General features: G+C 31.6%; 1 protein-coding gene across 6 annotated transcripts in view; it reads right to left on the bottom strand.

Moving 5' to 3' along the window:
- Nucleotides 1-24,748, bottom strand: part of LOC149901505 (uncharacterized) — a 251,564-nt gene that overhangs the window by 50,305 nt on the left and 176,511 nt on the right. For all 6 annotated transcript variants that reach the window (XM_090110579.1, XM_090110580.1, XM_090110581.1 and 3 more), the window contains 3 exons: nucleotides 15,938-16,418; nucleotides 13,302-13,415; nucleotides 12,195-12,323 (listed from right to left, as the gene is read on the bottom strand). In XM_090110579.1, coding sequence (XP_089966705.1) covers nucleotides 12,195-12,323; nucleotides 13,302-13,415; nucleotides 15,938-16,418 — 724 coding nt within the window. The remainder of the gene's footprint in view (nucleotides 1-12,194; nucleotides 12,324-13,301; nucleotides 13,416-15,937; nucleotides 16,419-24,748) is intronic.

The following is a 24,748-nucleotide window of genomic DNA, read 5'->3' as shown; positions in this document are numbered from 1 at the left end:
ATTTTCCAAGAACTGATTTGGTACATAAGATACAAAAAATGCCCTCTTTATAAAATTAATACTTATAGATCAAAATATACATTCTAGCAAAATACCTTGGCTCTGAACAACTTCTATATATGAAAAATTGAATTTTTGGGAATAAATAATATTAAGTAGTCATGTATTTTTGAATAATAATAAAGGTATACAATCGTTATTATTTTCGGTGTATACAGGTTGTACATAATATTATAAAAATTGCACACTTAACATTTAATAAAATTAATTCTTACAACAGAATAACCCACCGTTTTATTTAGCCAATGTTACCGTATTTAGCATCAAGTGAATTATTATTAGTTTACTGAAATCGAGCGTTCACAGCGGGCTTTATTTCAAAGAAGATCCTTTTTTAACCACACTTTGTTGCGATTTAAATACACTTTAATAATTTAGTACTTCGTCTATTCATTATTTTATCGAAGTGTACAATAAGAACGATGAGAAAGTTTTATTCCGGTTCAAGCGGTTTGCATTTAGCAAAATTAGAATTGTACAAACAAACATAAAACATACAAACAACTTTTTTTGTATTGTAATTCAATTGAAGCACGAAATGACTCTTTGTTGAACTTATTTTCATATTGTTATTTTAACAAAAAAGTAAATCGCTTTCAATTTGTTAGAACTAAATATTTAAATGAGACGACAAGCAAGTCACTAGATTTCAAATATAAAAATGATCATCAAAATCATCATCATCAGGCAGTCAAAAGTTCTGAGGACAAAAACATAGAGGCGAATTGAGAACCTCCTATTTTTAAAATTTGTTAAAAATAGGAGAACCTCCTATTTTGAATATCATAAAATGTAATATTCCAACCTTCTTCTATACTAATATTATAAAGAGGAAAGGTTTGTAATTATGTATGTATGGTTTTCACGCATAAACTACTGGACCGATTTCAAAAATTCTTTCACCATTAGAAAGCTGCATCTTCACTGAGCAACATAGGCTAGGTTTTATCCAGGAAATCCCACGGGAACGGGAACTATGCGGGTTTTTCTTTGAAAACGCGGGCGAGGCCGCAGGCGGAAAGCTAGTAATTTATAAGATCAAGAGTATTCAAAGCCCCTTCTAAAAGATATTTTTTTTAATTCAGATTTGTTTTTCTCTCTTTCAAAATTTTTTTCTGTCTTTTAACTAGCGTGGCCAATAAATATCGAAAAGTCATAAAAAACTAAAAACCAATATTAACATTAACTGCTGAATAATTACCCCTTCACAAAAGGGGTAACATACAGGTGTTAACACCCCTAAGTCAGGGTAATTAATTGATTTCCATGGGAGAAATGTCTACACCTATAGTGTTGAAATGAGTTATTTTATGTGAAATTTATTTTTTATTTGTAAGGTTACATATTAATTTATATTGCAGGGAAGTAAGGGACTTGATATCGTAGGAATTTAACGGACTATTATAGTCGGATTTTTTTTATGAAAATCACGTTTTAAATTTAACATTACATGCAATACGTCATTATTATTGTAATATTATAGAAATTGGAAAATTGGGAAAAAGATCGGAAGATATAGGATATTTTAAATTTAAACTAAATGGAAATTTTTTACCGTTGTTTATAAATGCAATTTATCAAAATACACTGCGTATGTTATACGTTTTTATTGTAGGCTTTGAGGTAACATCGCTGATTATATCAATTTTCAGTTCATTCTTGTTCTTTCAAAATTATTTCAAATATTCAAATATCTGACGTATTTCCGACTTTTTATTAAATAAATATGTTTTGTACATGGAAAATATTACTTTAAAATTATTCAGACGAGCCTGCACTAGTTATTACTTATTATCTTAGGACTTAGAGCATTAATGCTCTAAGCTTATTATAAGCAGTTGTCAATTGTTTAGGTGTTTAAATTAGATTTATTTTTGGGCGTACAACATATTATTTAAATTTATTAATATCGTCCTTGTAAACACACATCTTATGTTCAAATCAACAAAACGAGAGGCAATGGCTCACCATAGAAAACGTCAAACAATGATAGAAATCGTTGTAGCCAAAATTGGCGCCCACACCGTCCGGTCGTTGACCCCAACTGCATCACTATGGGAAAATTTATTCATATCCATGTAATACTTCATATTAATTGCTTAATATTAAGAGGAAAATATTTTTTGGGTTGAGGATTTAGTTCATACTTATGTCGGATTATAACTTCCTATACTAATAATATAATAAATGCGAAAGTTTGTGAGGATGAATGTTTGTTACTCCTTGACGCAAATACTGCTGAACCGATTACAATGAAATTTATTATGTAGGTAGCTGAAGACCCAGAATAAGACATAGGTTATTTTTATCCCGGAAATCCCATAGGAACGGGAACTATGCGGGTTTTTCTTAAAACTTAATTGTATTTGCTCTATCTTATTATACTAAACAAACAGTGACAACCTCTTGCATATAACAATAATTATAAGATAAAATTATTAAAAGATAAATAAATGTCGTTGTTTGTATTTTCTTTAATTAATCTATCAAAACTCAAATGCTCTAAGCTCAAACTACAAAAAACTTTGAAATTATTCAGAAGAAATAGAAGAAGTACACTTTAAACATAATTTAAATAAAACAAATTCAAGCTTTTGTCGCAAATTAATTTTATTTTCCTTCTTATTAACTAATCTGTGATCTTACTCTAAATAAGGAAAAATAACAAGACAAATTATACGTTTTCTTTTACGACATATTTTAATTAGCTAGCTGAGTGGCAATAAAACGCAATTATATACGATATAGGTGATTAATAAACTATATAACCGTCCAAGGGTCAAAGGGTCGTTGACCCGAATTATGATGAATATATTTGGCAGCCTTTTTCTTCCCCTTGTCGCGTAAATTGTCGGAAAGGCGTAAAGGCATGTGTTTGGTTATCGATAAAAATAATAAATATGTTTATTGATGAATTCAAAAATATGTGAGGAGTAGAAGTAGGAGAACGAACTTTGCATTAAATGCGATCCCACTTGCGATGTTGTGATGATTTATTTTCATAAATTTTATTATAATTTTACATAGTAACAGTTTTGACGGCACTTGTGTTTGGAAAATGAAGGTATTTGTATCTCCCAAAAACAACCAATATATATGTAACATTATTAATCTTTATTCTTTACACTAATGTCTAATAGTAGCGTAACAATAAACCCATTATTCAATTAAATAGATATGTATATCTAAAATTTACTATCAGATAAAACAAATTGGCTTTACCTTGGCTCTATCATCTATATTCTATAACATTTTCGCTTAAACCAAAATATCTATTAGATTCTATCGATATCGACAGTACCCATCCCTAGCAGGCTGAACCGAGTCCTTGGCGAAAACTCCAGAGTCTTGAACCCTCAATAGCCTGACGAAGCTCTTGGCACTATTTATTTCCCTTTTTATCTATTTGCCAACGTTTTTCGCCAGTCGCCTGCCAAATAGTTTTGTAAAGAAACGAGCGTTAGTACTATGAAATGTAATACATATTATACCTATTTGTTATCATGGAAAATAACGTCTTATGGTACAATATTGGTGATTGAATGGCTTTCGATTAAAGAAAATGTCGTTTTTATTATTATTTTATTTGTATATTTTATAGTGTTCATTAAAATGTTTTTCTCATATCTTGTAGGTAGCAATAGTATGATTTGCATAATATTTTCAATGAATTCAATTTAGAATTAGGTAGAACTAGGCATAACAAGAAGTCAGGATGTATATTGTATATGACTACCCGACAGTCTGCAATTACAGCCGTTTCGGAGAACACGTCGCAATCGACGGACAGACAGACAAACAATAAAGCTTTATTCGATTATTACTTTTTCATAGCCCATAAACAAACGCCGGCGCCTTTGTAAAGTGTGCACGTGCTTCTGTGGTTCCGTAGCTTTTTAGATTGAAAAAACTTCTGACAAATCTTTATTTAACTTTTTTTCTATAAAACATTCATTTAGAATTTAGATAATAATTGTTTGGATTCAGGTCATTTCTGAATTTTCATAATAAAATTATGTTTATTGTCAAGAAAATTAGGAACTAAGATGTTTTTCTTTTTAAACTAAAATGTTTGAAGATTCCGTGCGTCAACCTACTTCTTTTTTTTTCGCTTTTTATTCCCAGATATTGTTAAACTCTTATTGTTTTACCCCGTAAAACAGTACAGCAATAAAGGTTACAAACTCTCGATTTAAATTTATTCAATTTATTACTGTGCCCTAAAAATAGAAAAAAAAAGCTGATCCCGCGCATATGCGTCTTTTCGAATCGGATGCAAAAAAAATCATGCGCAATGTGCGAGTAGCACGCGCCGCCATATGCCGTCACAGATAAAAAATATTTTTTCAAACGTCAACACTGTGAGTTTTTTTTTTAAATTATCCAACAGGCATAGATATAAAAACTGTAACATAAGCATAATATTAGTGGGCCGATAAGTAAAAAGTTTACACAAAAACTCATTCTGAGGTTAAATAGGTGTTCAGGGCGTAGGGCTGCTACCAATGTGAATTTTGTTATTATTGATATGAAATATTGGGTCTTTGAAAATTTAGATTTTTATTAATTATCTTTTATGGTCTTATGGTCGTAAAACGATTGATAGAGCTCTATTGTGAAAATGTGAACCAAAAGTAAGATTATTAAAATATCTAAATACCATGATAATAAATAATTAATGATCTGAGTATATTATGTTGGTTGCACTAGATATTTTTACGTTCATTTTCATATAAATATTTTGCATATAATTTTTTTTCTAATAAAGGGTACAAGAGTACAAAAGGTAAAAACAATCTCAACGAGACAAACATATTATTATATTTGTAATTTCATATTTCGTATATTAATACAAGAGTTAAAATAAAATATAATGCAGACAACCTTGCTAGTGCCACGCTCTGCGCAGAGCATCTGTCGCATACTTGCATACGACTCAGTAATGCGGTACTTAGCCATCAATTATTAGGTAATGATCATTTATATAAAAATACATTTCATTACCTATATAAATAAATTTTATTAAACGTAAATAATAATTAATAATATTTCGATTTTGATTGAAAAAAAACAGCAATATTAAATAATTAGATGATAGATACATTGGAGATGAAAATTAGGTACTTATAGCGGGTCAATACCACGATTAATATAAATAAATACTGTATATCAATACAAAGAAGAGCACATAAGTTTAATATTTCGTTATTAGACATTTTCCAGAAAAATAACAATTACTTAAATTCATAGATAGAGCCATTCAGAAAATTCCCCATTTCTAAGGAAAAACATCTCGTACAAATCGTACATTCTTTAAACTAATATTTAAAAACGCGTTCAATTTCCCTAGATTGAGAGCACATGTCGAACATCACCAAAACTGCATGAATCTCACAAAACGAGCTTTAATTTTCTTTGTATATCGCCGACTGGCTACTTAGAGGAGGTTTTAAACTTCTTATAAACTTATAATGTTATTATGTTGGGTATTAGTCGGTATGGGGATTATAGGAACAATTTTGAGCTAAAAAAATTGTGATTTATAAGTTGATTGTTTTAACCTTTAAATCGTATTCGCTATATTATGCGTTGTTATTTTAAAAACAATATATCAGTACTTACCTATGTATTTTAATTTTTAGTTCTTATGATTGATACAAAGGTACTTTGCAAAACTACATGAGTTCCTAGTTTAGTTTAAGTAGTTTGTTGTTCATGTCTTCCAGATTGCAAGAGTGGCGTAATTTTCCATTCTTTGATTATGAACTTGATGATCGTTTTTTAACACAGAATAATTAAATATCTACATAAAAAACGTCACCTTCGGGACAACGCAACGTTATAACTTATAATCTATGTTCAGAATACAAAATTTGTAAAATTTAGCTGCAGTGCGTCAGATTAAATCGATTTAAGCACTCCTGAATCTATAGAGGAGGGTTGTCCTCAACAGCTTATGTATATAGAAAATAGATTAAATGGCATTTTAATCATGTTTTTAACGGCAGGTGTGGTCTGATAAAAAGCTACCCCCGTAATTTGAATATAAAGTTTTTATCTCTGGCAACTGCTCGATTTGACGGTGATGCTTTTTTATCTCTCCCTTTGTAGAGGCTTTTTTTGGTATTTCTATTGCAGGCTGAGGTATCATTCGTCAAAACTGATAATCTATAATAATTTAGAAAATACCTAAGTGTGTTTTTGGAAATAGAGAAGTTATAGATAAAACTTTATTGGATGTTTATTTTAAATTTTCTTGTAAGTCGCATAAGTTCTAATATTAATAATACGATAGCCCTTGAGTTCGTTTCAGGAATATTGTTTGGTACCTAAATGTAAGGAAAAACTAATATGGCAGGAAACAGACCATAAGTAATTCTTCAGCAATTCTTCCTTCCCTCAATTTTATATGCGCTAAGCAGAAGTTCAAAACAGGCTTCGATATATATTTACAATGGAAACTGTAATCTAAATATTCTTTAATTTATATTATTCACAAACGACAGACTAAATTTTCAATGTTACATTTTGAGCTCCTAATTGCTTCGAAATATAGAATTTTATTACCTGTGTTATTGTTATAGCGAATAGTTGTCAAAAAGAAAGTTACTAATTTATCCTAAGGTTTAACAGAAATCTTGGAAACAGTGAAATCCCATATAAGCGTGAATGAGTTGGCACGTCGGTATGCGTTCCTCGAACACTATATTTAGCTTCATTCATAATGACACATTTCATCAATGGAACATTCACGTACGTTTGTATCACAATAGATCTATTATTTGAAGATACTGTTTGTTTTGAAGCGGTGTGGACGCCGCTAAGTTCTGTCGCAAAGTCGTTTGAGTATAAGATGTTACTAGCCGACGTTCTTTTGAAGCAGAATGGCAGACATTCAAAACTATTCAATGGTATAAAATGTTAGTCGTTTTTATAAGGAACTAGCGGTCCGCCCCGGCTTCGCCCGTGGTACATATTTACGTTTTCTCTACATAAAAACCATCCTCGTACTTCAAGGAATATAATAAAAAAAGAATTATCGAAATCGGTTCAGCCATTCTCGAGTTATGCGCTTACCAACACATTTTGCGATTCATTTTTATATATAAGATATAGAGCAAGGTTCAAAGAAACTAACTTTCTTGTTAAATACCTATGATAAGTTTTCTTTACAAACTTAATTATGACGTAGCGTGTTAAAGTAACGTCAGCGACTGTTTATCCGCTGAGGATACATAAAAACAAACATTTATAAATAAAACGCAGTTGCCACACGATCATGAACTAATTATCATAGGTGCGTTCGGAATGAATAAGCAATCGTTGTGCGTATTAAAAACAAAAGAAGAGTACTCTCGAGGTAGACAATAAAAGCACACGGCCGGTTATACGTGGTCAGACAACTGCACAATCTTTACAACTCGTATTATGAATAAAAGTCTACCTGCCGTGACGTTCCCACGCCTAAAACACCGAAAAAAAAAGTTTACGAAGGCGTAGAACAAAAATCATTTTCACACCTTCGCGGAAAGGTTTTAAAATATTTTTATTACGAATGTAAAATAATAATGGACGGGGCGCTTTCTTTTGTTTATAGATGGATCTAGTAGTGACATCTAGCGATGATTCTTAGTACTTTTTGAGTCAGCGCCATCTAGCGATAATTCTTAGTACTTTTTGAGTCAGCGCCATCTAGCGGTTTAACGGTGAACTGTGATGTTCCGTTTGTTCAGTGTTACAGTAAACATGGTTTCTTAGAAGCAAGTGTTTTAAAGGAAATCCGCTAGATGGCATGCTATTAAAAAGCAAGCTTAATCGACTAAAAACTAAAAAGGAAGAGGTTCGATAATCGTCTGCATTATTTGTGTGTTTTTAAATCATAAAAAAATTTTTAGGTTGTTAGTAAAAGTCGTAGTTTCCACAAAACATAATACATATATTATATAAAGACTGAAAAAAAGAGCTTTTGTTCTAAATTTTAATATTATAGTAGGTAGGTTTAAATAATGTAGACCGTAACCACAGACTAATAATAATATACTACGTATACAACCGTAACGATTCATTCATATCAGAGTTTTAAATAATTAGCAATTAAAAAATGAAAATGCGAACTTCTAATTATTTAAATAAATACGCAAAGTTACAACCCACATTTCTTTTACGATAAATCTTACTTTTGATTGTTACGTCCATAAATTAGAGATATGAAATCGCAAGTACGAGTTTTCCAATAAAATAAACGCCGGCACCCTACTAATAAATCAGTCAAGTTGTAATAAACAGTTGAGCGCCATCTGTTGGCGACGTGCGTTCATTATCTGTGGCAATAAATCTCAAGTGTGACAACAGATGGCGCGCAAAGTTTGGTGATATATTATCTGCAGCGCGGGAAAAGTTGATGGTATTTACGAGTGTTTACTTCTCCTATTTGTAATTTACTTTTGTGTGCAGGTGCGTTTGGTTTGCGCAAATTTACAAGTTTTTGCAATATCCATTAGTCAGAACTATAATAATAGGCCTATTATTCTACAACTAATAAATTTCCGAGGGATAAAAAAGACAAAGAATACCGATTTGGTAAGTAAATTTCTAGAAATATGAATAGTTAGTCAGTTTTGAAAAATATTTTACTTATTATTTTTTGACCATTGGATATTTCCTAAATGGGAAGATAGCAACAGCTTGCTAATTTGCCTTGCGTTTATGATTATGACGTTTTCCTATGTTCAAATATTTAGCTTGTATTTATAGACAGACGTATAAAATACTTACGTAGTACTTAAATATACAGCAATCTGTGCTAATACAAAAGTTATAACAGAAGTTAGAATGATAACGAAAAACATTGGTTTCCCCCCATTAATTACAAGCTTGCGGTTATGACAACTCGTGAGCACTGAGATAGAAAATTGGTTCCTGTAATTACTCATTACGCGAATCATTAGTTCTAAGGGAATACTTTCTTAGCCGTGATTTAACCGTTATGTTTACTTAAGTTATGATTGTTGAGGTTTTCGTGATAGAAAATGAATTGTTGGTTTATAAAAATTTAAATGTCAATTCTGGTGGAATCTGAAGCCTGAATTGAACAAGATTGCATTGTGTCATCAATTTTAGTGTTTTTAATTAGAGATTATAAATATGAAAGCCCAGTCTAATATACAGGGTGTCCCACTGTTGGTATACTAAGCACAAAGGAGGTCATAGTTTTGCATACGCTGAGTACGTAAAAAATACTTATAAAATTCCAGACGCATTTTTTTTCAAATAGATGAATTTTTAAAACTCTATGTGTACACCCATAACAAGCAACCCGCCCAACTTTGCCACCAGCACGTGAGCTATCGTTTAAGATTATGTTTTCATAGAGAAAATGCTCACATTAGAGAAGCAGTATATGCCGGCTGCGCGAAGCTAGAGAAGAAAATATGAATTTTCAGGAATAATTTATCGAAAATTTTTTGACTTAATTTTGTTGTTTAAGTATTTTTTACATGATCAGTGTATGCAAGACTACAAGTCCTTTCGCGCTTAGTATACCAATAGTGGGACACCCTGTATATTATAAAGGCGAAAGTTTGTAAGGATGTATGGATGTATGGATGTTTGTTACTCTTTCACGTAAAAACTACTGAACCGATTACAATGAAATTTAGCACACACATAGAGGGTAACTTGGATTAACACATAGGATAGTTTTTATCCCGGAAATCCCACAGGAACGGGAACTATGCGGGTTTTCCTTTGCAAACGCGGGCGAAGCCGCGGGCGGAAATCTAGTTAATACATAAAAATAATATGTTATAGATTGTAAGCACAGACATACATTAATGTCTGTGGTTGTAAGAGTTAAACTTTCTATTAAGACTACAATCTATAAGTGTATAAAAAAGAATATTTTTTTATACACGTATAAATAATTGTAGTCTTATTTATTTATTTAATATATTATATTCTATGGATATGCAACTCGTTATACAAATCATCCTAAAAATTACAATTTCGCGAAAACTCCATAAAAATATGATAAAAATGAAATTAATTTGTCCAAAAGTCAGTTAATTGTAAAACTTCAGAATCAGCAAAAGTAAGTATGCACATTTCGAGAAACTTAAAAGAATTAAAATTTCCCGTTTTATTGGGGATCCGCGGGAGTGATCTATATTTAATTGTTATAGCCGAAAAGTTAATTACGGCATTGCAATGTTGAGAGGGTAGAATGAAACATTTACGTTTAACTAATTATGTAGGTACTACAAGGAACTTACTTTACTAAATAAAGGCGAGCATAAAATCAGTGCATACTTTTGTTTATGTGTATTTTTTAGTTATAAACTAATAATTAGTTTTACAAAATGTTACTGTAAGTAATAAAGTCAAAGTCTAAACTATCTATAAGCCCAGATTGATAAAATTCGGGATTGCGTTTTGGATATAAAATTTTCTCATTCACCTTTAACTTTTATATAGCTTATTAAAAAAAATAGAATAGATGACTGGTTTGTTCATAGTAGTTTCTCCAAAGACTGCAGTACTACAATCCATTTAGAATATAGACATAGGAAGATGATGTACAGTTCCGGAGTAAAGGTAAAACAGAGGGTCATAACTCATGTACCAACAGACTACAGTTGTCTTTGTGAAGGGTGGTTTAGACTTGTTTATTGGGACCACACATGCTTGTTAAACTGGAAAAATATGAGAATCTTCATAATCTTGGTTAAGTTATATATTATTTTTTTCATATGATTTTAAAAGTGTTATGTTTTACGCTGTCTGTTTTTTCATAACTATTTTCAAGATTTTCTAATGTGAATAATAATGATATGTTTCTTTTTAATTTCTAATTAGCGAAGTCAAGATTAAATGAATTAAACGGAAATCGTAATTTTCCTTACAAACTGTACTTTTTGAAAGTCTTGGAGTCTGCAATTCAAAGTTCTTTATTAATGTAAATAAACCACTAACATAAATTAACCACTATTCTAAAAAAATAAATAAAAATAAATCGTACCTATGTAATTTTCCTTGTATGTGACAAAGCATCATAAAAACAAATAAAATATTTTTTCTTTCCAAGCAGACGAAACTGTGGGAGGCAAATATGAAATACTAGGTTGTATTTCGTATAAGACAAGCGATAAATCTCGATATTAAACCGTTATTAAATAACATAGCCGCAGTTAACGAAAGAGGAAATAAATATAAGTATATTATTGTTTCAATTGTAAGGGTCAGGGGGAACCCTATGATTTATTTGCAGTGGAAATAAAACCTTCCCTTAACACAGGGTATGTTATTAAATACACAAAAATAATATTAGAACCTAGAAGAATTATATATATACCTATGTATTGGGTTTGAGATTGCTTATTGGAATCTAGTTTGATTTTTCATTGAGCATTTTGTTTAGGAAAACATAAACGATAGCTCACTTGCGGGTGGCAATGTTAGGCGGGTTGCTTGTTAGGGGTTTTAAGAATTCATCTATTTGAAAAAAAAATGCATCTGGGATTTTATAAGTATTTTTTATGTACTCAGCGTATGCAAAACTATAACCTCCATTGAGCTTGGAATATCGACGGTGGGACCCTCTGTTATAGATAGTTAATTTGGATAAATAAATAAAATAGTATTAAAAATAGAAACTTACCTTGTACTCGAAGACCATACAAATCAGTTAATTGTATAGCAAAATATTATGTGTATTTAGTCGCAACCAACTCTTTAAATCAGCTGTTTCATCAATATCCGTTAAATTAACTTCTACTTCTTTTAATAAAACTGTCGATTTAACCAGTTGGCTGCGACGTTGAATCGAATTAGTCCTTTTAACTGGATTATATTCTTCGACCTTTCACCTGATAGCATTTATTAGCAATTAATTATAGTATTACGACAAATTAGGTCCATTTCACACATAATAATATTATGTTCGATCACTTCACCAATATTCGAAAAATCGACGTGATGCACCACCACTATGCGCGATCACATATTAAATTCCTGCAATATGACTGTAGAAAATTACAAACAAAATAATTCAGAAATATAGCAGAATACATACAGTATGACTATGGAACCATACCAAACTTTTCCAGAATCATAAACGAAGCAGGTCTAAAACTTACCCGTTCGCAAGTTGCTGGCGCGTGCAGCTGTCTCGCCTGTCCCCTGCCCAGCGCCTCCCGTTTTCTCTGAGCACTAAACAACCGAAGCTCCTTGCGTTCCTCGTCTGATAATGAATGGCAGTATCGCACCTGGAATTTTAGAAGACATATTAGTTTTCTTTTTGGCTGAATCCGTGATTTACCACGATCTCTACTTTAGTAAAGATCGAGGTCTTGGATTGAATTTAATAGGGTCTGTAAGAAAATAATTAACAACGTCGCATTCTGGAAGGACAGTGAAGGCTGATGATCTATTTGTCCGTTAAGAAAATCGATCAGTAAAGTAGACATGTAATATAAATGAAAGTAGAGCAAAAGCTTTATTCGTTTCTTATTAAGATTTGGTCAAATGTAATCAATAAACAGTTATTCTATTTCTTACATCAAATAGAAATTAAAGGCAGGAAGCTATTTCGCATAAAACAGTACAAGTAAAACATGATCATGATCGGTAAGTAATAAACTACAAATGCAGAAATAATCAAAGACAACGTCATGTAGGTAAGGTAAAAACTTCATAAATTGTAAATACTATCTACTAAATGTATTACAACGTTCAGCATTAAATTACATAAAGTTTACAAGGTTTTTATTCCCGTCTTATCTTAGATCACGTTAAATGTAAACAGCTACCAAGGCCTCATACAAATGTGCACAGGGAAAACTTCTTTCAAATCTAAAACCTAAAGAATGGTTGACGGTTTATTTTTATGTTTATAGCTACCTCTATTCAATGAATTATGTATAATAGATCAGTTGAGATACTTTTAGAGTGAGTGAAAATGATTGGCATATTTCCATTGCTTAGGCATTTACAGCTTTTGTACAGATGATATTCTTTTATTTTCCCTTCCCAGTCCTATCCTTTATTCCCTCCATCATCCCTTCACCACCATCTCCTTATCCCTTTTCCACATAAGTTAGCTTACTTTTTACACTTTTAATGGCTTACGCCTTTGCCACTGCAAATATCATAGGTAGTGCTTTTCGATTACCATCAGTCGACCTACCTCTTTTGCCATTTTTTACATAATAAATACTATTCACCAGTTTTTTTACAGTACTCACTTCATTGTCCTGTGGGGGTAACTGCTGCAGCAGCTGCTTTAGCCGGTACCTCTCTCCCACGCTGTTGACGTACGGGACCTTATCTTCTGGAAGCGCTGAGAAGTATAGGTGCACCTGGAAGTTTGGATTGACAACTTTATTACATGTCAAAGGTGTGTCCAATTTTACCAGTTTGATTCAATTTAAATGGTCAGTATCGTTCATTATTATAATAAAGAATTAATTGATATTATTTGTATTGTAAAATGGCTCGTAACTATTTTACAGGAGGATAAAAATTAACTTCGATTACGTATATTTCTTGACAAAATAGGAGATTAAATAGCACAGCCAAATATAAAGTGGAAACAAGTGAAGAAAAGTTATCATAACTCATACGACTTTCCGAATACGAATAAATTAAAACAAAAAAGCGCCCTATACATGATGGTGCAAAACACCATCGTTCTCTACATTCTTTTACAATTAAGTCATTAAACACAGGAAAGCAAAATTCACAACATCCACGTCAGATCATTAAAGTCCTAATAATACATTCCTCACAATATAGCAACATCTTAAACAATAATGGCGTCTATAATCGTAAATAATACAGCCACCATAACTGCAACTGTTTCAATGAAACAATAAACCGGGATGGTAAGCTTGATTAAGTCTAGCTATTAATATTGTGGAGACATAATGAAAATGATACGTGACCTGGAGACTCAATGTCTTAAATTGCTTAAGGTCCCTTGGGTTAGCCTGTGCATTTCATTAGATGTAGCTAGATTTTATTGTTTGTAGATTATGAAGGTTCGTATAATGTCGTCAATATTAAAAAAAATTCTTGTAAGAATGTACGCTTATTCATTAGAAATATTCGAAGTCTAAAGTATCAAATTGTTATAATAAATTTGTGAACATTTCATACAAGACTCTGTTGTTCCAAATTAATAAAAATAGTAAATGGAATAAATAAAATATTCCTAGGTTAAAATACTGCACAATCGAGTCATAGTAATTAAGAATTCTTCTCATTAAGACTACACCGCGTCTATTAAAACATTTCTTCCCTTTAAATTACTATAGCTGAAGAAAGACCAGCTTCTTTTAAAACAAGGGGACGTCCCCGCGGGGACATTTTAATTTTTTGCTCCGTTGCTTCCTCCCGCACTCTTTATTACTTTATTTCACTCATTATAAATACCAGAATTCAAGACGTTGAATCTTAAACGAATTGCTGATGGGAAATGGTTTGTTTTATTTAAATAAACACTTTCAATGGGAAAGGATGTAAGTAGATAACAAAATAATATATGGAGATAACAAATTGGATGGTGCTGTATGAATGGAAGATATCGTTAAATTTGTAAGATTTAGAAGAACAGTAAGTATCAAATAATAAATCAAAAGTAATCCAAATAAATCATGTAAATGCATTTGCATAACATTAATCTTTGTTATTTGATTGACCAATTGTCATTTAAATCATGCGAATATTGAACCATTCCAGTTTGTCATGATTGCTATGCTGCTTAAGAAATAGACAATAACTTGATCAAAAAGCCAATAAGACCATGGCTGCTTTAGAATTTAATTCTACTTTAAATTTACAGTGTACGCTTATGAATTAAAATTTGCAAGATCTTAACAAAACACGGAACATTTCTAAACAAAGTTTTAAACTTGCATTTGTCTTTTTGCCAAGAAAACTTGAACATGCACAAATACTTGGCACATTCGTAAATCGCGAGACAAAGGTGCATCCCAAAGGAAACGCATCAAAAGCTTTCACAAAAAGCTGTGCTTTTCCAACAATCCAGCACGTCTTCATCAAGAAACGAGAAACCGAACAATGGCTCTTTACAAAGGAATAGTTCCACGACAATGCTTACAGTAGTTCCAATATTATTCTAGACTTGCAGCCAACGACGTGCTGACACACAATTATGACCCCCAACCGTTTGGAATAAGCCTGTGTTTCCCATAAATCATATTCGAAGTACACCAATCAGGTTCTGAACTGTCAATAATATGAATAGGCGATTTAACTCCTTAGAACAAAAGGATAAAGAAGAAATTTGTGTGTAAGGAAATAGGTATAATATATCATTCGGGAAGTTTGGTGGATATTCAAAGATGTCAAAGAGTTATATATTGCGGTGGGCGCAAATGGTCTCGCGTACAATGGGCTCTTTAGATAGTTATTGAGTTGTGAAGTAGTTAAATTCTTTTGTTTTAAACATTTGTCAATTGTCAGCAGCTGTTTTATTGATGGAATTGCTGTTTTAATGGACTGTTGGAACCATAAAGTCTATAAAACATATACATTTTTAGATTAGAAATAAGCATATGAAAAGGGCATATTAATTTTAGAAATATCAGTCTGGTTAGGAAAACGTAATATATATTAAAATCCGTTAAAAAGTCTTTAATTTCTAAATGTATAATACTCGCGTAAAATCAAACACTAGAAAATACTAAAACGTAATATGTTGGATTGAAACTTATATTTACACGAATATTTATTACGATTTTTTTTAGATCCATTGCTATTATTCTTATTAAAACTGGCCCCATTTTAAAATTACTTGATATTATTAGAATTGTTGACAGTATTCCCTAAAGAAAAACCTCTTCAAATGTTTACATACCTGTTCAGGCCGCAACCCAGGCGGTACCCAAGTGTATTCTTCCAGCGCGCACCCAGAATCATCATCACTCTGCGAATGTCGATGCGGGTCTCCCGGCTTCATCAGACGTTCAGCATGTTCCAACAATCCCCTGAACTTCCCCTGCACGGGATGAGGAGATAGCGACATAGCTGACTGAGGAGACTGCGGGGAATGGTAACTTGGACCCTGATTCAGGTTTGGAAGCGCATAGTCCTGGTATTGACTCCTTCTGAAGTTCGGGTACGAGTAAGGGTGTGGAGAATTTGAAGTGCTAGGTATTGAGGATCCGCTGTGGCTTGGTTGCGGTGATGGTAGGTGGGGCTGCGGTGATGGAAGACGTGGTTGGGGGGAAGGGAGGTGCGGGGGTGACGCTGGCGCGGGGGGAGGTGGTGATTGCTGTTCTTGCAGCGGTGGTGGTGACGAGCCGGTTGGTGATACCACGCAGTTGCGGCAGACTGGTCTGGAAGAGATAAATGCATTGTTAATATTTTCGGCTTTTACAGAAAATTTGTAGATGTTTACGGTAAACATAATATTGTGTAAATACTTTTACAGAACTATACGGTACCCGGCACATAATACAGTATTTGTTATAACAGAAATATTATGTTTGTACATATTAATTAATAATCTACGAAACGAAATTATTTGGAAAAAAATCACTCTATAAAATACTTTTCTGTAGTCGATATATTTGTTTTCAAAAAGCATGATGTAGAACAATTCAAAGCATGTACTCTTTCAAGGGTTATTAATAACTACAATAACAGTCGTGATGAGACCGCATTTTCTTCTGTGTGATTGATTTTACTTGCATTCAAAGCAAACAGTGATTTATTACGTGCTTGCTTCATTACATTACTTTGAACATTGTATGATAGATAGAGATTAATCTAAAGATGTTTTTATTTACATTTGAAATTATATAATACTTTATATTACACATTTTACGAATGTTTAAAAAATCATAGCTTTTGATGTTTCCCATTTAAGTGCTTTTCATTTCAGTATTGTCATCGTTTAGTTTACCTGATTGTCTTTTAATGTGCGCAATAGTTTTTACAATCTTATGTCATGAATATAAAACACGGAGTTAAACAAAGACATGAGTTAAACCATAACTATTTAGTAATTCGTGGTTAAACGAAGTTTATTTTTCAAAGATAGACAATTTTTCCAACAACTTAAATAAAACTCTGGACCTCCAGTGTATGCTTTACCGCTGAGCCATCGGCTAATCTTTGTAAGCAATTACTCTGCGTTATCAATCGCATCTTGGCTGCAAGATTAATGCAATCAATATCAAGATGCGATGGCATAGCAATAGATGAGTCATTATGCTATGCTCATGCCGCGGGTTCGCTTGTGTGCGATGATTTAGCAATTATAGGCTGTTTTCATATTATGTATACGTTAAAGTTTCACCGAATTTTTACTTTTCATTTTATATTACACATGATAAAGCTTTATAGATACTTAATTGAAAGTTTTTAACCGACTTGCAAAAGGAGTAAGTTCTGTTCGTTTGTATATTTTTTTAAGTTAAATTTAATGACATAATCTTAATCTTAATCTTAATACTTACTATTATAAAGGCGAAAGTTTGTATGGATGTATGGATGTATGGATGTATGGATGTTTGTTACTCTTTCACGTAAAAACTACTGAACCGATTACAATGAAATTTAGCACACATATAGAGGGTACCTTAGATTAACACATAGGATAGGTTTTATCCCGGAAATCCCACGGGAACGGGAACTATGCGGGTTTTCCTTTGAAAACGCGGGCGAAGCCGCGGGCGGAAATCTAGTAAGTTAAAATTTGTATGCTGTAAATGACTTAATATTCCAATAGTGAACTTGCAATCTCTATTCCAATAATTTCAGACTATAACAAGTCTACAACGAAATACGACAAATATATTTTAAAAACGAATCTATAAAATACTCTACTATTTCGCAAACTACAAATTGATCTACCTCTACTGGTCTTCACTATTATAAAGGTGTCTTGTGAGGTCGATAAAAGCACATAGCCATGTATTACATGCGGGTCACACGACGTGGGAATGTCTGTCTGCGCCGCATTTTAATGTACTACGCATTGTATGCTTATTTTATTTTTAGATTTTACCTTTATTCAACGGCTAAAAGGTGTTCTCGATTTCGTGTAAACCTATTCATTTGGTGAGTAGAGGTTAGAGAAGTGAATACGTAGGTACCTATGTATTAATTTTTTGTGTATGGTGATTTTGCACAGGACTGTTCGGTGGTTGTAGTTAAAACATATTATGTGTAAATTATTGTTATTTTATAAAATATTTTGTAAATAACTACGTCAAAACGACTCGTATGTGTATTATTACCCGCTCTATGTATTCAAAGAAAAAGCCTTAAAATTACCACGTTTAGATATTAGTTGCCTAGTCTACACAGTAAAAGCTTAGTTTCAAAAAAGTCAACTTATCCATAAACGATTATGTCGTTTATGGATAAGTTGACACATAAAGATTGATTATTGATTATTTCTTTGCTATGCTAACTAAAGATATTGTTTCACAGGCATGATGGGGCCACCAGGCACGACGGGGCCATCCACACTTACAGAAAACTATAACTACATATATTTAATAGCTATACAGCGTATATTTTTCTTTAATATTTCTTATAGTATTAAAGAAAATTAAACAGAGAATTTACATCTAATACTTTGAAATAAAGTCTATTTTATTATTAGTAGTGTAAAGTATTTTTTTCAATCACAATCAACAGATACCGACTTCTTTTTAATACCACCTTTTAATTTATAAACGATTTAAAATCAGTGTAAAGAGGAAGCAGTTATCTCACAAATTGGACTCAGCTACCATAGCTATAATCGATTTTACCAAACCTAATGATCGGATTCAATGAACCGAGTTGACGGAAGTCAAAGTTATTTTTATGTGATTTAAAAAACTTTTGGTAGGAACAAGTTATTTTGTTAAAGTATTGCATTACAAGACAGAGAAACGTTTCCCGGTCGAAGCACGTGATTTTACGAAAATCTTTGAATGCAGTCCTATTTCTTTTTAATAATGTTTCCTTTCAGCAAAATTTGTTATCTCTAGTATTTCAAGTAGGATTTCTAGGTCCCATCGAAGATTTCCACACTGTATATTTACGTAGTACTGGCTCTATCAATAATATTATACTGGATGCGTTAAGTTTAACAAAATGTTTACAAAAATTGAACTATCAGATTCATATTTTCATCTGTTTTATTGATCAACTTCTTTATTAGTAAGTAGTTTATTTATTTTATTGGTCTACTTCGTCCTATGCTTAGGCCGCCTTTCCATCTGCAAGAAAACTTCCGCAATAAATTTCTATTTCCGCGTTTCCACCTGCAAGCTGTTATAGACCTTGCAAGCTGCTGTCAGACAGACTGTCGGACATTTCTTGCGCAAGTTTTCTTGCAGATGGAAACGCGGCCTTATACCTTAAGTGGTGTTAAATAGAAGATAAATAGGTTTAATCAAACATATTATGTGTTATTGTATCTAGCTCCTATTATTTAGACAAACCATATTTTTAACTAAACGCTTGTAAATCAAACCATACATCAAAAGAGCCGCCGCGGAACTAAGATGGAGCGATTAAAATATTTCTGAGCAGCATCAGGAAATATGGATTGAGGAAGGAAGCTAGCAAGAAGAACGATTGACATACCTCATGGGGTTAACCGACTGCAAAAAGAGGTTCAATTGATATGTGTGTAGGTACTCTAAGTGTGTACTATGTATGTATTATTAGAAGTGCAAAATAGTCATCATTAGCCTGAAAATCATGTTTTGTGCAGCATTTTGCTAAGGCTGGGTCCGTTATATAAAATGTGTTTTAATGAAGTATTTGGCTATAAGAGTCTTTTCTTTCTTTCATTCCATGACACATTGCAAGTTACAAATAATATGTACCTATTTAGATTTGTTTTAGACGTGAATCATATTTTCGTTATTATTGCAATAGCTTATATTTACTCAAATATAGAGAACAGTATAAGTTTAATCAAAATCGCTTCAATAATTTAGAAAATACTAACCAAAGTGTGTAGATTTTATGTAGTTATTTATGTAGAAAGTAACTAGGTGTACCTAGTTATTCTATTTAGGTACATTTGTGTAAAACATTCTGTGATACTTAATGCTTATTAAATTAAAATATTACCTTATTATACTTTTTATTTTTAGTCTATAAGAACTTTTACACACGAAGTTGTATTTTCACATGTCTGTATCATAAATTATTTGGATAGCACCGGAAAGGCGCTAACAAGGCCATTATTCAATGACCCCAATAAACGTAGCAAATTTATGAAACACCCAGTTCAGGATATACCGGTTTTTATAATCCATATTTCCATACAAAAATGGTTATTTTAAGCATAATACATGGGTTTAATAAGAACGCTACGACAGGATTATAAATCAAAATGCTTTTTATGTTACATTTAAATTTAATAAACTGCATTTGGTCTAAAACACGCTATAAAATATGGAATTAAAAACTAGATTTGTTGGAAATTTACAAAGTTCTAGAAGTATGATCCCGTTTATCGTACCTAACTCGTAAGTGTTTAGCGTTCAATTAAATTTATTAACCATTCTATGTATATGAGAACTAAAAAAATACCTACTCGTATATGAAAAGCGGATATTATATAAAATATAAAAACTCTACAGTAAAAAAATATTTTTAAAAATATTAAAATATTTTTTCCAAATTACAGCTCAATTATTTTTAATTTCATATGTTGTCACCTTCCTCTATTCAGTTCGATTTCATTAATTCATTTAGTTCAGTCAGTTTTCTTATAAAAATAAAAGTGTTATTACGAAAAAAGTTTACATGCACGAAACTGCAAAGCTATTTAGAACAAGAGCTGCTGCAGATAAAAATCACATAAACATCTTTCCTTGCGTTCCAATTTCCAATAACATATATTTTTCTATCACGTCTAGGACATAAATAAATGTCTTATAGGTGTCGTGAATCGGTGTCAGAGACTCGTTTGCATATATTAATACAAAACGAGTCACTTTAGATAGCAATCATTTACAGCTTATACTCAATTAACATATTATGTTTGAAGAATTGGAATGTTCACCCTGCTCTGGATTTAGTAAATCAGCATTATTCGTAATTTATTGCATCTTGCTCTCCTAAACTAAACACATATGATATAAAATTATGTAGATAGGTACCTACTGTAGAAATAAAAACAACCTAAGTGCATTAATAATTTAATAAGTTAAAAATACGATTAGATTGTATGTTGCATATATATTAATTATTATAATAAAGCGCGCTATTTTGAAAAAAAAGTAAAAAAAATGAATAAGAGCATCCCTTATCTCTATGAAGTTATTTATATCCTTTCAAATGTTCAAAAATACATTTTTATCTTTAATAGAATAAAATATAAATATGAATAAATTAATATTATAATCAATATAAAATTGACGTTATGCTGGTCAACCTGTCGTCAACGCTCGTCCGGAGGTCTTTGACACTGCTTATGATAGTGTGACAACAGCTGAAACTTGGAAATACTGCACCTATATTCTGTAATCTTAATATATGTATATAAATCTCGTGTCACAATGTTTGTCCTCAATGGACTCCTAAACCACTTAACCGATTATAATATAATTCGCACACCATGTGCAGTTCGATCCAACTTGAGAGATAGGATAGTTTAAACATGTAGGTACCACGGGCGAAGCCGGGGCGAACCGCTAGTAATATTATAGAAAGAAAATATTTTTTCGTTTGTTTGTATCGAATAAGCTCCGAAAGTACTGAAACGATTTGAATATATTCTACTTGTAGAAAGCTACATTATTCCTGAGTGCCATGCTATATTTATTTTTAATTTCATAACGGGTCAAGAAAGATATTCATCGTAAAAATTCAATCGTTTCTCAACTAATGTGAACTATGAATAAACTATTAATTATTGAACATATTATGACTCTATCACGCAAAAATAGTTTTAAGTAGCACAGATATAGTTTAAGGGTTAGGTCTAGAATATAATAATAGGCTTTAAACACACACGAAAAATGTATAAAAATAGTTTAAGAGATAGTGAACATTTTTTTTCACGTAAATAAATAAGACAAAACTCTTGATGTTTTAAATTAAAATTTATATAAGCCACGTAATAATACAGTTTATGCTATATTATGCCTATTTATGTATGTTCTCTATCAAATGACTACTAAAACTACGAATCATGCAATATTTAATTTGAATATAAAATGATGTTCATTTTATCAATTCAACCTCACAGCAGGATGCAATTTCCAATATAAATTCTGATTGTCATTTTTAATGTGTTTTCTATTCAAAATTAAAGATATTTATTAGTAGGTTTATATGTAGGTATTGTAATTTATTTAGATGTATTTCATGATACAATCAATCTGGAGTTCGTACTAAAACTGGATTTTCGTCTAGTTTTGAATACAACAAGATATATTTTAACTAAATGCTTCAAATATATATTTTCTAGATAATAAATCGATTCTATTCGCATATAGATTAATTTTGACATTTTTTGAATCTATATAGTCTAAGAGTCACTTAAAAAAAATTCAGTTGAATTCCTATACAGTAAATTAATTTGAAAATTTTCTATCGACTACAAAAACAAAGGTTCAAACTAAACTGGTTGTTATACGATATACATTTAAGATTAAACCACTTAAGAAATTTAATGAGTGTTCTATAATGGCTCAATTCCAATATTTTTTATGTATATAAATGGCTACCTATGGAATGGGTAGGCATCTCGTATGCTAATTCGATGATAAAGCCATAAATACAACGATAATGTCGTATATTTGACAAATACTGTTAAGAACTGTTGTCATAAATTTTGTATAAAAATATTTTATGTCGTTGATAATCTTTTAAAGTCGTAAAACGTTTAGAATAATCCATGTTTAATTAGCGAGCCAAAATATAAACAGATTTTATCCTAACTGGTTGATACAAAAACATTTTCTATTTATTTCATAAATTAATAACAAGTTGACTGTGCGATATTTTTAAACATTATTAAAATGTCGGTCATGTGGGATTCGTAAAATATGTTCGTACCCGCCTTTTGTCATCCCGTAATAATAACGGATTAAAAATATTTTGAGCCACTATTTCATCTTCTATAGATAAGATTAAAGTAAAGATGAAACTTCGAATTCCTTTAATCGCTTTTATAAATTATAAATAGTTTTTACACTTATAAATGAATATATTAAACTACAAGTTTAAAATGCCATGTAACGCCACAGAAACTCAATATTCGCTCGTCACACGACATGTTCCAACCCAAATGCCATGTACAAAACAAAACAGCTGTCGAGGCTTGTCAGACACACGATTGTCATGCTTGGTACATGCATGTATCGCTTGTCACTGTTTGTATAGCCACAGAAAATACTATGCTATGTACCGTATCGTATAATATTATGACTCTTTGTTATAGAGTTTGTTGTTATTTGGGTTGGAACGTTGGTATCTAATGTCATGATTGAAAAGAGCTTCTCAAAGTTGTAAGTGTTAGGAAAATTTCGATCATTTTTGATTTACTTGAAAGAGGAAAATATGTTATGTACATAGTAATGATTGAACGGTAAACCCATAGAATTAAGTAATTTAAAGCTCACAAATGTTCTACTAATATGTATAATAAAAGCAAAAGTGTTAAGAACATATTATGAGTTCTTAAGTATATATTATTATCTTAGCAAAATATTTTAATAATAATATTTGGCTAAAATATAGGGTATGTACAAGGATAACACATTTATGAAACCGCGCGGCACAGTCTGTGCTTCTGGCGACTCTGCATTTATTCCTGTACCATTGCATACTTAGAAAGAACAAGTGAATGATTACATTCTCATGGATTTAATCAATAAATGAGTGTGTTGAAGTTGAAGTTAAATGGACAAGGCCCTATACAGATGAATCTATATATATATAAAACTCAAAGGTGACTGATATAGTGATCGATCAACGCACAGCCCAAACCACTGGACGTATCGGGCTGAAATTTGGCACGCAGGTAGATGTTAGGACGTAGACATCCGCTAAGAAGGGATTTCCCGAAATTCTTGTGGGAACGGGGAAAAACGGGGATGCACGTACGAAGTCGTGGGCGGAAGTTAGTATAATATATGCCCCATATAGAGGGTTTTATTGATAGTAATAACTAGTTATGGAACCTTATATGCGAAAATAGTCAGGATAGTGCACTGCAATGTTATTTTCATTTCACATTCACTATTCAAGTTCACCCTTACTATGTAACACCTCGTAGGGACAAATTAGAAAGCTCGGAAGAGAGCAATTTCCTCAGCCATGCTAATTGCGCCTGCGCATTGGCGGAAGGGCGTCGCCGTAAACATGTACACGTTAATTTTTTATGTACCTAACCACTAGTTCTTACTAGCGTGATAAGATCTTTTTTTAAATTGTAAGCCAGTTTGCAAAAAAAAAAATCTTAAAATGAAGCACAAAAAACTTGTAAATTAAAATTTCGTTCGATTCATTCAACTAGAATTGGGTTTATTTTTGGATTTCATTGCTCTTTAAATTGTACTGAGAATATTTCATAGTGAAGAAAATTTTCCTTTAAATATTGTTTTTTATTCATAAGAATTTACATAATTATTATTCCTTTGTAAGATTTAATTTGTTGAATCTATATTTACTGTCTTGAAAACGTTCTACATATTCT

Source organism: Colias eurytheme, chromosome 16 (genome assembly GCF_061535395.1).
Source record: "Colias eurytheme isolate Ceu_HAF_F1 chromosome 16, ilColEury1 Martin Lab GWU primary, whole genome shotgun sequence".
In the NCBI taxonomy this organism is placed as follows: domain Eukaryota; kingdom Metazoa; phylum Arthropoda; class Insecta; order Lepidoptera; family Pieridae; genus Colias; species Colias eurytheme.
The sequence above is the reverse complement of the archived record's forward strand: the minus strand, read 5'-3'. Positions and strand labels throughout refer to the sequence as shown.